The sequence below is a fragment of the Lepidochelys kempii genome, chromosome 23 (genome assembly GCF_965140285.1).
Source record: "Lepidochelys kempii isolate rLepKem1 chromosome 23, rLepKem1.hap1, whole genome shotgun sequence".
NCBI lineage: Eukaryota > Metazoa > Chordata > Testudines > Cheloniidae > Lepidochelys > Lepidochelys kempii.
Window position 1 is genome coordinate 22,501 of NC_136402.1, and position 15,109 is coordinate 37,609.

At 44.9% G+C, this 15,109-nt stretch overlaps 1 protein-coding gene across 12 annotated transcripts in view; it reads right to left on the reverse strand.

Annotated features, from left to right (window-relative positions):
• Positions 1–3,854: 3,854 nt before the first annotated feature.
• Positions 3,855–15,109, reverse strand: part of LOC140902052 (leucine-rich repeat and fibronectin type III domain-containing protein 1-like protein) — a 259,736-nt gene continuing 248,481 nt past the window's right edge. For 11 of the 12 annotated variants that reach the window (XM_073321684.2, XM_073321683.2, XM_073321677.2 and 8 more), the window contains one exon: positions 3,855–4,576. In XM_073321684.2, coding sequence (XP_073177785.1) covers positions 4,063–4,576 — 514 coding nt within the window. In that variant the 3' untranslated portion in view covers positions 3,855–4,062. The remainder of the gene's footprint in view (positions 4,577–15,109) is intronic. The other variant, XR_012155996.2, reaches the window with a different exon arrangement.

The following is a 15,109-nucleotide window of genomic DNA, read 5'->3' on the forward strand; positions in this document are numbered from 1 at the left end:
TCCGCTTCCTCCCCGCCCAGCTCGGCCCCTAGCCCCGCCTTCCAGCTCCGCCCCGCCCCTTCCCTCAGCCTAGCCCCGCCCTGCTCCCTCCTCCCGCACCCCCGCCTCGTGCCCCTGCCCTACTCCGCCTCCCTCCACTTCCAGCCCCGTTTCCTCCCCCGGCCAGCTCCACTCCTAGCCCCGCCCCTTCCCTCAGCCCAGCCCCGCCCACTCCTCCAGCAGCCCCGCCTCGTGCCCCTGCCCTGCTCCGCTCCACCCCTAGCCCCGCCCCTCCCTCACCCTAGCCCCGCCCACTCCTCCAGCAGCCCCGCCTCGTGCCCCTGCCCTGCTCCGCCTCCCGTCCGCTTCCTCCCCGCCCAGCTCGGCCCCTAGCCCCGCCTTCCAGCTCCGCTCCGCCCCGCCCCTTCCCTCAGCCTAGCCCCGCCCTGCTCCCTCCTCCCGCACCCCCGCCTCGTGCCCCTGCCCTACTCCGCCTCCCTCCACTTCCAGCCCCGTTTCCTCCCCCGGCCAGCTCCACCCCTAGCCCCGCCCCTCCCCTCAGCCCAGCCCCGCCCACTCCTCCAGCACCACCGCCTCGTGCCCCTGCCCTACTCCGCCTCCCTCCACTTCCAGCCCCGTTTCCTCCCCCAACCAGTTCCACCCCTAGCCCCGCCCCTTCCCTCAGACCAGCCCCGCCCACTCCTCCAGCAGCCCCGCCTCGTGCCCCTGCCCTGCTCCGCACCACCCCTAGCCCCGCCCCTCCCTCACCCTAGCCCCGCCCACTCCTCCAGCAGCCCCGCCTCGTGCCCCTGCCCTGCTCCGCACCACCCCTAGCCCCGCCCCTCCCTCACCCTAGCCCCGCCCACTCCTCCAGCAGCCCCGCCTCGTGCCCCTGCCCTGCTCCGCCTCCCGTCCGCTTCCTCCCCGCCCAGCTCGGCCCCTAGCCCCGCCTTCCAGCTCCGCCCCGCCCCTTCCCTCAGCCCAGCCCCGCCCACTCCTCCAGCAGCCCCGCCTCCTGCCCCTGCCCTGCTCCGCCTCCCTCCGCTTCCTCCTAGCCCAGCTCCGCCCCTAGCCCCGCCTTCTCACTCCGCCCCGCCCCTTCCCTCAGCCTAGCCCCGCCCCGCTCATTCCTTCCGCAGCCCCGCCCCGCTCAGTCCTCCCAGAGCCCCTGCTCTGCTCCGCCTCCCGTCCGCTTACTCCCCTGCCCAGCTCCGCCCCTAGCCCCGCCGCTTCCCTCACCCTAGCCCCGCCCACTCCTCCCGCAGCCCCGCCTCGTGCCCCTGCCCTGCTCCGCCTCCTCCCCCGCCTTCCTGCCCAGCCCCCCCCTCCACCCCCTCTGCTCCCCCCCGGCTCCCCCATCCTAGCTCCGCCTCCAGCCCCGCGCCCGGTTCGCTCCCTTGCAGCACGTGACACAGGACAGGCAGCGGGTGCTGCTCGGACACTCGCCTCCATCGCCCGCTCGTGCTCAGTTGTGGGGCGCGCGTGAGCGGGTTCGCTTGTCCCGGAGTCTCCTGCGTGGGGCTGGCTTCGTCAGCAGAACCGCCTCCCCGGGGGCCGGGCAGGGCCCGGAGCGCCTCCAGCCCAGCTTCTGTGCTGAAGACTTCTCTGCAAGCCGGCTGCATGCCCCTCCAGCACCTGCTTGGGGCAGCACGCCGCGCGCCAGCAGGCTAGAGCCGGTATTGTTTGTTTTTAAGCCTCAGGCTCAGTCCCTTTAAATGCTCCTAATTTCTGTGATACCGAATAAGGGAACAAACAAGGGCTCAAATCCACTTACATTTTTTCCAGACCACCTTTAAAGGAAACATTTTGGGGCCACGATGACCAGAGAGAAAGACATGACAAAGGTAGCAACGATCAGCAGTTACAACAAGATGGGCTCATGTGATAGTTCTGAGATGCCACGGTCTTGAATCAGGGTTCATCTCTTCCACCTCTCCAGCAGTTGATAGCACTAACTGGTGAGGTGGGACTTGCCAAGGGTTTGTGATATCCCCACCTGCTGGAAAAGAAGTGGAAAAAACCCAACTACCCCTGCAGGCGATACTTCAGCACCCGGCACTATTTGTAAAACTTAACTTTCAAAAATATGTCCATGGGTTGATGATACTGAATTTTTTTTTAAAGGTCTTAAAGGCTTCCAGCTCACTGTGACTAATAAGCCTAAAAATGGACCCATTAAAATGTTTGTGTTATGCTCAAATAAATTGGTTAGTCTCTAAGGTGCCACAAGTACACCTTTTCTTTTTGCGAATACAGACTAACACGGCTGCTACTCTGAAACCAGTTTAATTTCAGTTAGGGAGTCAAGTCAGTATCTGGGCCACAGTAGCTCACGAAAGCTTATGCTCAAATAAATTGGTTAGTCTCTAAGGTGCCACAAGTACTCCTTTTCTTTCTGCGAATACAGACTAACACGGCTGTTACTCTGAAACCTGTCATATAAACTCTGTCTACAGGAGATTACAGAAAGTCCTGATACTGTGGCAATTAACAAGACTGTGAAAAATTTAGTTTTTGAACAATTATATTTATTACTTTAGTGTAATGATTAAATAAAATATATTACTTTAATGTTGTGCAATAATAATACAGCTTTTAACTGTCCAATGTATATCTTTGCCTGTCCCATGTTTACAGATCCAACCAGAGAAATATTGCTGGTTGTTTAAAGCGAAACTGTTAGAATAAGGATTTCCTTTTATTTTTACATTATCACGCAATCCTCTTAAAGATTTAAACTGTTTTGTTTTGGAAATGAACCTATTACTTTTCAAGTCATTTCCTTCCTTGTTGTTGTTCCTTACCTTCGCATCTTTTCGGACAACAAAAAAGAGACTAGTCAGTTTTATTTATATAGGGTTTCTTTTTTTTCAGTAATTTTGCCTTCAAATTCACATGCTAGAACAGTGCAGAGGAATGCTGTTGTTTAATTCAACAATTTATTTAAACTCATGGATTGCTCTTAGGTTTTGTTGGAAGTCATTACAAACACCTAATTTGGGGACTCATTTTGACCTGACAGTACGCCTTTAAACAAAAAGATTTAATTATTAAATATGAATTGTTAAAATGAATTGCACATAAACATTTACATAGCTAATCCTTTGGCCAATTACATTACGCTTCATGCAGTACTACAGAAATAAAGAGTTTGGTTATCAATGTTATCTGAAGATGCAGTGGAGCTTTAACTCATGGGTCCTCCCTCTAAAAACATACCAAAAAGAGAGAGATTAACTTGGTTGACACTTGACACAATTTGAGAGTGGGAGACTAGGACACAATTTCCAGTGTAGCAAAAGATGTGCACAACACACCATTTCTAATTTAAGTAGTTTTCTGAAGACTTAAATTAGGAAGGACAAAAGTGGGAGCTCCTCCCTGTCTAAGGTGAGGTAAATCTAACTGAAAAGAAAGAGAAGGGTCTTCAAGGCACAGTCTTGAATAATACCAGCCTTTACAAAGCAAACAATATATGCCAGCAATTCCGTACCAATGAATAGTGCGAGATGATGTCAAAATCCTTCAATTTTCTTTTCCTTATTTGGAGTAGTATTTTGTCCACGGAGGAACCTTTAGCTTTTTCTTTTGTGGATGACATGTATACAGTGCACACAGACTGATGAACATCTCAGGATTAACAAGCTGAGAACTCTTTATAACATTTCATTGCTCATTAACAGCTCGGTAGTTGAACTGGTAAATGACTCTACTATCAGAGAAGTTTGAGGTTCCTGAGAGTTGGTCTTGCTGCCAGTTGGTAACTGAATGAATTAATAGTGCATTTTTACTAAAGACAAACCTAGTCATAATATAGTTATGCTTCTGATTCAATACCACAGGTGTAGCTATAAAAGAAACAGTAAAAAAAAATCTTGTAAATCACACACTTTATATTTAATATATTGAAACAAAAATATTTAAGAATGCAGGAACTGTTTTACAGATTAAAAAAATATTTTTTAAACCATCTGATCTTAAAAATAGACAATAGTAGTGAAGCTTAAAATACAACCACTCGCATTAAAATGTTTTAAGCGATACCACCTTGGCTCATGTGGTGTGTCCTGCTTTGTCACATTGCTATTGAGATAATGCTTCAGTTGTTAAAAAGGTTGTGTCAGTAAGAGTCACTCTTTCACAATCCAAATCTACAACAGTTTTGCCTTTGATGGAAGTTCCTGAGCATTCCTGATGCAAACTTTCCCGTCTCTCTGTGAGTTTGGAAGCAGAACGAGCCATTGACCCACTCTGACTACCATTGGTCTGAGAGCAGACATTATTAACTTTAGTATTTTTATTTTTGTGGTGATTGTTGTAGACTTTATACTTCATGAGGAGAATGAAGATGAAAACAAGAACGGAAGCCACAATTATTCCACCAATAATGATGATCATGGTTCCTCCAAGAAACTGGGCATGAAGAGAGCGGCACTGCTTATATTCTTCCTGTGTAGTGAACTGCACACACCCAATCACCTTGGTTGCAGTTAGAGATGTCAATCCATCATCATAAACAGCGAGAACACAAAGGTCATACTCACGTCCTGCAACCAGATCAGTCAGGAAGAAGGATTTGCTAATGGCCGGGATCATCCTAGAAGGCAAAATGGGTAAAATAAATGCCTGAAATGCAGTGCACCATGGAAAAATCCTTTGCCTAGTCAAGAATTTCAAAGCTATGGTCCACAGAGTAACTTTACTTCTTCCCCCTTCGTCTTCTACTGCACAATACATGCTCTCCCCCATTACTGGAGAAATACTACAGAGTAAATAGCACAAGGAATTTGCACCTGTGTAGAGTTTGTTGTTATTGCATGTAAGTAACTACATTTCCTGTGATGCACACTTGTAGAGTTCTGGTGCATAGCAATTGTCCACAGTAGTGCAATCTTAACCTGAATGATACTTTACAGTGAACTTTAAATATAATTTCCCTTTTTCAAAAAAAGAAAGAATAAGTAAAGATGTGGACAGGTTTCAGAGTGGTAGCCGTGTTAATCTGTATCAGCAAAAAGAACGAGGAGTATTTGTGGCACCTTAGAGACTAATAAATTTGTTAGTCTCTAAAGTGCCACAAGTACTCCTCGTTCTTTTTAAAGATATGAAAGAAGTGCAACCTGAACTGGAAGAGACTTGCCAAAACAGAGAAAATAAAAGCAACCACCTAATGCATAACAGATGAGCATGTTCTATGAACATCTCTATTCTTGACGTCTCTCCTCCAAGTACTGATCAATCTTGCTTACTGTTTGAAATCTGACATGACCACAAAGCATGATAGTATAACTCTACTACCTGGTGTATCATTGAAGTGCCAGGGAGTGAGCGAATGGAAGCACGAATCAAATCCAGATCTCAAACTGCAAGTCAACTACCTCTAGACTACGAACATATACTTTCTCAGCTACTGTAAACTAGCACACTTCCACAGAAATCAATTAAGCTACACTAATTTACACTAACTGAGAATTTCTCTCGGTAATGTATCTAAAATATTTTTACACACACACACAAGTTCCCTGTAAGCTGCACGGCCGCGCAGCAGCTGATACACTGCCCCGCAAGCACTCAGGGAACCCGCCCAGCTGGGACCTGCCACAGCCAAGGAGCCCCTCCCTCAGCCTGAACCCACTCCCATACCTGCCGTGGCTGGGACGTCCCTCCCCTGGCCTGGACCTGCCATGGCCAAGGGAGGGACACCTCTCTCCCCCAGGCCAGAAGCTGCTGCGGGGAGAGAGAGCTGCAGGTAGTCCTCTCTCCCCACCGTAGCTCCAGAGCACCCTCCTGCACCCCAAACCCCTCATCCCTGGCCCACACCCCCAGCCGGAGCCCTCACCCTCTGCTCTTGCACAGACGTGCATGCGCACGCACACACACACACAGTTAAGATCAGCATTTATAAAGAAACAAGCAGCATAAAACAAAGGCTATTCCTATGTGGTCACCAGCCAATTGTGGACTAGTCTAAACATGCTCAGCTTTGAAAATTAGAAGGATCATCCCCATTCAGCCCAATTGGAACATCTGCATACAAGTCTGCAATTGCTATAATTTCAGTTACATTGTTATAACTTCTATAATTTAATTACTACGTAAAAAAGTGTACATCTGCTGTATTTTTTTTTTTGGTAGTTAATACTGTTATCTGTAAAATGAAATAAACTGCTGCCCAGGTGACAAATTGGAAGGTTAATGAGAATCCAGCATACACCATTGCATAATCAGATCTGTAAGGAAACTTAATATAGTTTCCACCTAATATCAGAAACTATGTTCTGGTTAAAGGAATGTTATACCGTAGTCAGTAGAGCTGTCTGAAAATTGGGGGAATTGTTTATTAATTATTTTTCTTTGTGTTTATATTATTTTGAGCAGCATGAAGTATGCTGTTACTATCTGTGTCCAGATATATTTAGAGATCACCAACCTATTAAAATCATAAGGGACCTACAAAGGAAAAACAATCCTCTGGATATTTCCCCTTTTTTGTTACTTTTTGATGTATAAAGCATGCAAGGGTTACTTTGTAACCTTAGAAATGTAAGGAATATCAAGTTTTGTGTCACTTGTTTTGGTGGGAGATCGCCTCAGAGGACCTACAGAAGTGGACTAGGAAGTTTCTTTGATTTAAGTGGCAAAGGTGTGTGTGTGTTTTGTTTTGTTTTTTTGGTGTTAGTTAGGCTGTTGAGTTAAGTAGATTTTAAACAAAAAACAAACCAAAACAGAGATTTAAATAGAGGGAGCAAAAAACCACTCCCCCTCTCAGTTAGGTTTCACTTATTTGGTACCAGTGATTTCATAAACTAATTAGTTCTCTACTTACTTAGTTCTCTACTTAGTTCTCTAATTACTTCTCTACTACTTTCACCCTGACCACACCACACGATTCCATCGTCTACAGCCAAGCTCTGCGATACAACCGCATTTGCTCCAACCCCTCAGACAGAGACAAACACCTACAAGATCTCTGTCAAGCTTTCTTACAACTACAATACCCACCTGCAGAAGTAAAGAAACAGATTGATAGAGCCAGAAGAGTTCCCAGAAGTTACCTACTACAGGACAGGCCTAACAAAGAAAATAACAGAACGCCACTAGCCGTCACCTTCAGCCCCCAACTAAAACCCCTCCAACGCATTATTAAGGATCTACAACCTATCCTAAAGGATGACCCAACACTCTCACAAATCTTGGGAGACAGGCCAGTCCTTGCCTACAGACAGCCCCGCAACCTGAAGCAAATACTCACCAACAACCACATACCACACAACAGAACCACTAACCCAGGAACTTATCCTTGCAACAAAGCCCGTTGCCAATTGTGCCCACATATCTATTCAGGGGACACCATCACAGGGCCTAATAACATCAGCCACACTATCAGAGGCTCGTATACCTGCACATCCACCAATGTGATATATGCCATCATGTGCCAGCAATGCCCCTCTGCCATGTACATTGGTCAAACTGGACAGTCTCTACGTAAAAGAATAAATGAACACAAATCAGATGTCAAGAATTATAACATTCATAAACCAGTCGGAGAACACTTCAATCTCTCTGGTCACGCAATCACAGACATGAAGGTCGCTATCTTAAAACAAAAAAACTTCAAATCCAGACTCCAGCGAGAAACTGCTGAATTGGAATTCATTTGCAAATTGGATACTATTAATTTAGGCTTAAATAGAGACTTGGAGTGGCTAAGTCATTATGCAAGGTAGCCTATTTCCTCTTGTTTTTTCCTACTCCCCCCCCCCCCAGATGTTCTGGTTTAACTTGGATTTAAACTTGGAGAGTGGTCAGATTGGATGAGCTATTACCAGCAGGAGAATGAGTTTGTGTGTGTATGGGGGTGGGGGGGATGTGAGAAAACCTGGATTTGTGCTGGAAATGGCCCACCTTAATTATGCACATTGTAGGGAGAATGGTCACTTTGGATGAGCTATTACCAGCAGGATAGTGAGTTTGTGTGTGTGGTTTTTGGGAGGGGGGTGAGGGGGTGAGAGAACCTGGATTTGTGCAGGAAATGGCCCAACTTTATTATCATGCACATTGTGTAAAGAGTTGTCACTTTGGATGGGCTATCACCAGCAGGAGAGTGAATTTGTGTGGGGGGGTGGAGGGTGAGAAAACCTGGATTTGAGCTGGAAATGGCCCACCTGATGATCACTTTAGATAAGCTATTACCAGCTGGACAATGGGGTGGGAGGAGGTATTTTTTCATATTCTCTGTGTATATATAAAGTCTGCTGCAGTTTCCATGGCATGCATCTGATGAAGTGAGCTGTAGCTCACGAAAGTTCATGCTCAAATAAATTGGTTAGTCTCTAAGGTGCCACAAGTACTCCTTTTCTTTTTGCGAATACAGACTAACACGGCTGTTACTCTGAAACCATTGATAATAAAGTTATCAAATAACAAAGTGAAACAAATAACAAAGTGAAAAACAAAGTTATTCGAACAAGACCATGGCCTTCCTCTTAGGAAGAAAGTCTTTTAGTCTGGTCTGCTCCTTCTAGCTTGGTGTCAGAGAAGATGAGATGAGACGAGATGACCTGGGATGCAAGGTAGAATGGGAGATTATTTTTTAAGTGTCTTTATAAGAAACCCAAAAAGGAGAAAAGAGGGTGGCATAGTTCATTCCCCCCTTTATTTTGTCTACCAGTTAGACCTAATCTCCACCACACCAATTTTGGTCCATTCACTTCTGGGTCCACATTTTCTGTTTTTACTAGGCATGATTTCAACAGCCTTTGAATCATATCAGCAGGCCCTTTTTGTTTGGGCTAATACAGTTTCTCTGTCTGGTTCTCTTGCACTTGTTCACCACATTCATTTATTGAAAACAACTTGACCTATTTTCCTATTCGATAAGTTTAGTGTGACGTTTTATGAACTTTCACATACTTTTGACATTTGAGGTTACAATTGGGGAAATTTTTTACATCCAATAATCACAACGGCACTCCCTCCATCACCTCTTTTGGAAATGAGAAGATCAATGGCAAGGCATTAATTGGCAAGGTTATGTCTAAAGATGGTTTCTTGAGCGAGAGCATAATCACTGCTTGTTTAACCATACAGGTACTGTACCATACTGAAAGGAAACATTAACAAGCCTAATCAATAACTGGCCCTGTGTTTCCCCACTAGTTTTAATCATCCACAAAGGATATGGGTTTCTTTCACCAGCAAATGGTCACAACCCTCTGAGCATACCCATTTATTCAGTAAGTGAAACTGGTTGAACACCAACTGATATAGAAGGTACATTTCTCCCTGCATGGAAGAAATCTGAATACGATCAAGGGAATGTGCAAAAAAACCGGACAGTTCTTAACAACATTATATCTTAGACTGTTACTGTGCTGGTGCTGCTGGCAGCAATTCAGAAGAGTTCCCCTGGTCTGGATGATACTATGGCTGAAAATAAAACTTCCTTAAATTGTGCTGTATTCTTCAATAGAAGAATTGCAGTGTTTGATCCTTATTCATTACAGTTAAATAAAAAATCCCAAGGACTACAGAACAAAAGCACCCATTGGGACTTTCTTCTCCAAAAAAGCCTGAACATCTTAGGCAGCTAGGAAACAGGATTTTAGGATTTTAGGTTTGAATGCTCTCTCTCTGTAATGGAGAGGTAGCTGTCCACTATCTAAATCAGAAAGAACGACACGTGGGTAGAATGAGCGGAAGTTAGAGAAGCAAACAGTGCCATGACACAAAGATGAACTAAGTAGTTGCATGAATAAATAACCCATAATAGGGAATGAGAATAGCGAAATTAGTGATGCAATTTGACAAGTGCACATTAGTAAGTACAGTCACCCGTTTAATGCCGCACACAGTTCCATATAGGAAAATAAGGCTTTTCAGGATAAGGTAGAAAAAGTGGAAAAGCACACTAGGGCTAGACCCAGTAAAGGACTTAGCTGTTGCTGAACACTGCAATTCCTAGGCTCCTAGGTGCCCTGCCACTGAGTGGAACCCTCAGCCCCTGAATTAGGCACCCAGGTTCCTCATCCATTACACGAGGAGCCTGGTCATCAAAGAAAGGGAACGCAGAAGGCCTAAGAAGCCAGCAAGCTGAGCAGAGAGCCACCTAAGAGAGCCAGTGGGCCATCCAAAGGGAGAGGCACCTATCTCCACTTAGGATTCACAACCAAGAAACCTCTCCTGGAGTTGGGCACCTAAGCCAATCAGCTGTTTCTCATGAAAAACAAGAGTGAGACAGAGACCCCAACCCTATTAGTGTGGGAGACCTGTTTTCAAATCCCTACTCTGCCTGATTTGAAACGGTGATTTGAACCCTCCTCTCCAACCGCCTGTGTGAGTACCCTAACCACCAAGCTTATTGAGTATTCTAGACAGTCTTTCTCAGTCTCGCTGGCTGAAGCTGTTTCACTTTGTATTAAGTTATTATATATTCACTGGGACAGAGATAGAGAAAAAAAAATCAAGAGATTTTTTGGAAGAGCCCCTGCTGCAATTACTAGTTCATTACTTATACAAAATGTAACAGCTTCCACAGGAGAGACACTGCCCCATCACAATATCCTTATGATTAAGGCACTCAACTGGGATACAGAAGACCTGGGTTCAAGTCCGTGCTACAAATCGGACAGAGTGGGGATTAAAATCTTGGTCTCCTACAGCCCAGGTGCGTGATCTCACCACTGGACTACTGGGGCACACAAGCATGCTTGCTGGCCCCCAAATTACCCATCTGCTCATATACAGGTCACACAGCAACACCTGGTGTGAGAATCCAACCATGGCTTAGGCACGAGCTAGCACCCCAATCTGCTCGGTGGTGTCAAGACCTAGGGGTTTTGCACATGCCCACTGAAGGATACTTAAGTGCCAACACGGTCAGGTGGGAGCTGAGTGAGTTTTGTAAATGCTACGTGTTGGTGCCTTAAATGCTGGATTTAGGCACCTAAGAAACTGCAAGGGATTATGGAAACCAGTCATTTATCTGGACTCCTATGCAACTGTGTGGCGAACCTACCCTATATATTTTCCCTAGAAACAGAATACAGGGTCCAATATAAGAAGAAAACCAGATTGCAGAACTGGGAAGCACAGTATGGGGAGGAGGTGACCAGCCCTGTGTGGAGAAAAAAGTGGTTCAGGACTATTTAGAAAAGCTGGACTGGCACTAGTCCATGGGGCTGGATGCACTGCATCTGAAGGTGCTAAAGGAGTTGGCTGATGTGATTGCAGAGCCATTGGCCATTATCTTTGAAAACTCATGGCGATCAGGGGAGGTCCTGGATGACTGGAAAAAGGCTAATGTAGTGCCAATCTTTAAAAAAGGGAAGAAGGAGGATCCAGGGAACTACAGGCCGGTCAGCCTCACCTCAGTCCCTGGAAAAATCATGGAGCAGGTCCTCAAGGAATCAATTTTGAAGCACTTTGAGGAGAGGAAAGTGATCAGGAACAGTCAGCATGGATTCGCCAAGGGCAAGTCATGCCTGACTAACCTAACTGCCTTCTGTGATGAGATAACTGGCTCTGGGGACAAGGGGAAAGCAATGGACGTGTTATTCCTTGACTTCAGCAAAGGTTTTGACACTGTCTCCCACAGTATTCTTGCCAGCAAGTTAAAGAAGTATGGGCTGGATGAATGGAATACAAGGTGGATAGAAAGCTGGCTAGATCATTGGGCTCAATGGGTAGTGATCAATGGCTCCATGTCTAGTTGGCAGCTGGTCTCAAGCAGAGTGCCCTAAGGGCCAGTCCTGGGGCCGGTTTTGTTCAATATCTTCATTAACGATCTGGAGGATGGCGTGGATTGCATCCTCAGCAAATTTTCAGATGACACTAAACTGGGAGGAGTGGTAGATACGCTGGAGGGTAGGGATAGGATACAGAGAGACCTAGACAAATTAGAGGACTGGGCCATAAGAAATCTGATGCGGTTCAACAAGGACAAGTGCAGAGTCCTGCACTTAGGATGGAAGAATCCCATGCACTGCTACAGACTAGGGACTGAGTGGCTAGGCAGCAGTTCTACAGAAAAGGACCTAGGGGTTACAGTGGACGAGAAGCTGGATATGAGTCAGCAGTGTGCCCTTGTTGCCAAGAAGGCTAACACCATTTTGGGCTGCATAAGTAGGAGCATTGCCAGCAGATCGAGGGACATGATAATCCCCCTCTATTCGCCATTGGTGAGGCCTCATCTGGAGTACTGTGTCCAGTTTTGGGCCCCACACTACAAGAAGGATGTGGATAAATTGGAAAGAGTCCAGCGAAGGGCAAGAAAAATGATTAGGGGTCTGGAACACATGACTTATGAGGAGAGGCTGAGGGAACTGGGATTGTTTAGTCTGCAGAAGAGAAGAATGAGGGGGGATTTGATAGCTGCTTTCAAGGAGAGGTGGTTCCAGAGAGGATGGTTCTAGACTATTCTCAGTGGTAGAAGAGGACAGGACAAGGAATAATGGTCTCAAGTTGCAGTGGGGGAGGGTTTAGGTTGGATATTAGGAAAACCTTTTTCACTAGGAAGGTGGTGAAGCACTGGAATGGGTTACCTAGGAAGGTGGTGGAATCTCCTTCCTTAGAGGTTTTTAAGGTCAGGCATGACAAAGCCCTGGCTGGGATGATTTAGTTGCGGATCGGTCCTGCCTTGAGCAGGGGGTTGGACTAAATGACCTCATGAAGTCCCTTCCAACCCTGATATTCTATGATTCTATGATATTCCTAAACTTAACTGAGTTAAGATCTGAAACACTAAGAGCTAATAATGACACTGATTTTCATAGTAGCTGCTTTCTTCTGAACCAAAACCCCTCTACATGAGCAAAGAGAAGAACCCAAATAACCCACATTGACTGCCCTTTTGAAGGGTGTCATCTTATTTCCAGCAACACTGAAGGTTAAATGAAGGAAAATCTTATCTGGTCTTTGAGACAGAAACAATACAACATTCGCTTGCCAACACAAAGTCATTTGTAGATAGACAAGTCTGGGATGTGGATCATTTGCACAACTAAAAGTCAGAAATCTCTATCATGATGTGACAGTTGCAGAATGACTTAAGTTACAAAAGTCTATAAACAGTGAGTGTGAAGACTGTGATTTAGAATAACTTTATGTAGACTACAATTTATAAAAAATTAGCCTAAGATTCCAGTGGCATTATGTATACTATTAGGATAAAATCTGACAAGCAAGAATGCTGTTTATGGTTGCCACTTGCTTCTATGGTATCATAACCCAACGCTACAACTGACATTAAATAGTCCTCTGATTGCCAGTCTAAGTAGAGATGCCAAGGACTGAACAAGCCACGCAAAAAAATCGTACCTCTCATCTCACTAATGGATCAACATAGGGAAGCTGCTGCTGCCTAGGCTATACCTGTTCTGTGGGAAAGGACACATGCTCCAAGGCTGTAAATACAGCAACTTCCATTGAGTAACCTCACATCAAAACAACTTTATTTGGGGCATTCTTCTTAAATTCTCCAGTGAGCAGAGAGGCACTGTCTGTATTCCATCACGTTAGTGAATCTGCCAAACCACTTCAGCCATTTTGCTGCTTCACTAAGAGGAATGACAAGATCCTCAATGTGTGTGTGCTATTGCTCAACAAAAAACATTTATCATTTCACAGTCTGTGTCAGGGAGAGCATACATTACTTTTCTGTGAGTTTGTTAGGACTGTTTTTGAGATTTAAAATACTAAGGCCAACACCGAGCGCTTTTGAAAACCTCACCCTAACTCTGCTCCCACTCAAGTCAATAGAGACAAGCCAGTTCTGAGTACTTGAAAATCTCACTGCTACAGGTCTGGCGACCCTGTCACACCTTCTTCTGGTCAAACGTGGTGATGCAGGTACTTCCTGTCTCAATTTCATCTGCTGCGGTGGGCCCCTCAGCCTTCACCACACAAAGTCTATAGATAGGAGGGATTTCACAGCTGACTTGAATGATGCACAGAGGTATAATATTGCTGACAGAATTCACTGAGTTAAATCAAAGTTCAGATTTTAAAATGAGCAAATCTCTGAAGCTGTACACTGCATTGCACAAAAATAGTGAAAGAATTGTGAGCATGCATACTGTAGCTAAATTGTACTGCTTTTCATACAGTGGATATAAAATGAGTATAATGTTTGGTATATTGATCAGGCAATATGTCACCTCTTCCTCAAGAGTGACTGTTCGTCTCTTTAATCCCCCTTTCTTAATAATAGATGAGAACTGCTATTTTTAATTTTTATGTTTGCTCTATAAAAACAGAAAAGAAGTTTACGTTACCAGCTTTTTAACACACTATATAGTATTTCAATTATCTATGTAGAAACATCACTATTAAATATTGATTCATCTACTAATTTATAGCATGGAGTTGTGGCTTATTAAAGTTAGATGATCACTGGATATGAGAGAGTAAATTCAGTGTCTAGGAAGATATTGCCTTTGATGATATGAGATCCAGTTCCTAATGGACTACAAACATAAGTCAAATTCTTATAAACTATTAATCGTTTGCTCCTTGCACCATGACATAAATACTGAGTTCTTCTGACCTATACCAGAGGTACAGCATCATATTTTGGAATGTGCTGTTCCACTGAGAGCAGAGAAAAGATATTGTACATTAAAAATTAGGAGCTACTGCAATTTTTCTTTTGGGTACCCGTACTTGCTGCTATCTTAAATCATGAGGCAAGCCATTCCTGACACATCACCCCATGGTTCACACAAGAAATGGACAATGCTGCTATTGGACAATGGTTTAGCAAGCACCACACTTCATTGAGTCACATAGCAGATTAATACAAATAAAGCATCATCACCTACTGGCTATGTTAGTGGCCATGGTAGGAAACAGAAGCTTAAAGAGGAATCATGTAAAAGGATTGAGGAAACAGCATAGTTTTCTCAAAGTGTGCTGAGAAAAGCATAGAAACAAGATTTAAGAATATAGTTGAACAAATGCCCTTTGCACCTTTTCTGCACACCGTCACTTGCCACATCTGCAGATCCCTCCTATAAACTAGTTTACATGTTTTTGCACATAGATCAGTGATCACCAACCTTATTTGGATGGTGTCCCTCCCCTCGTGATGGAATAATCACATTACTCCCCCCGCCCCAACACACACCCATCC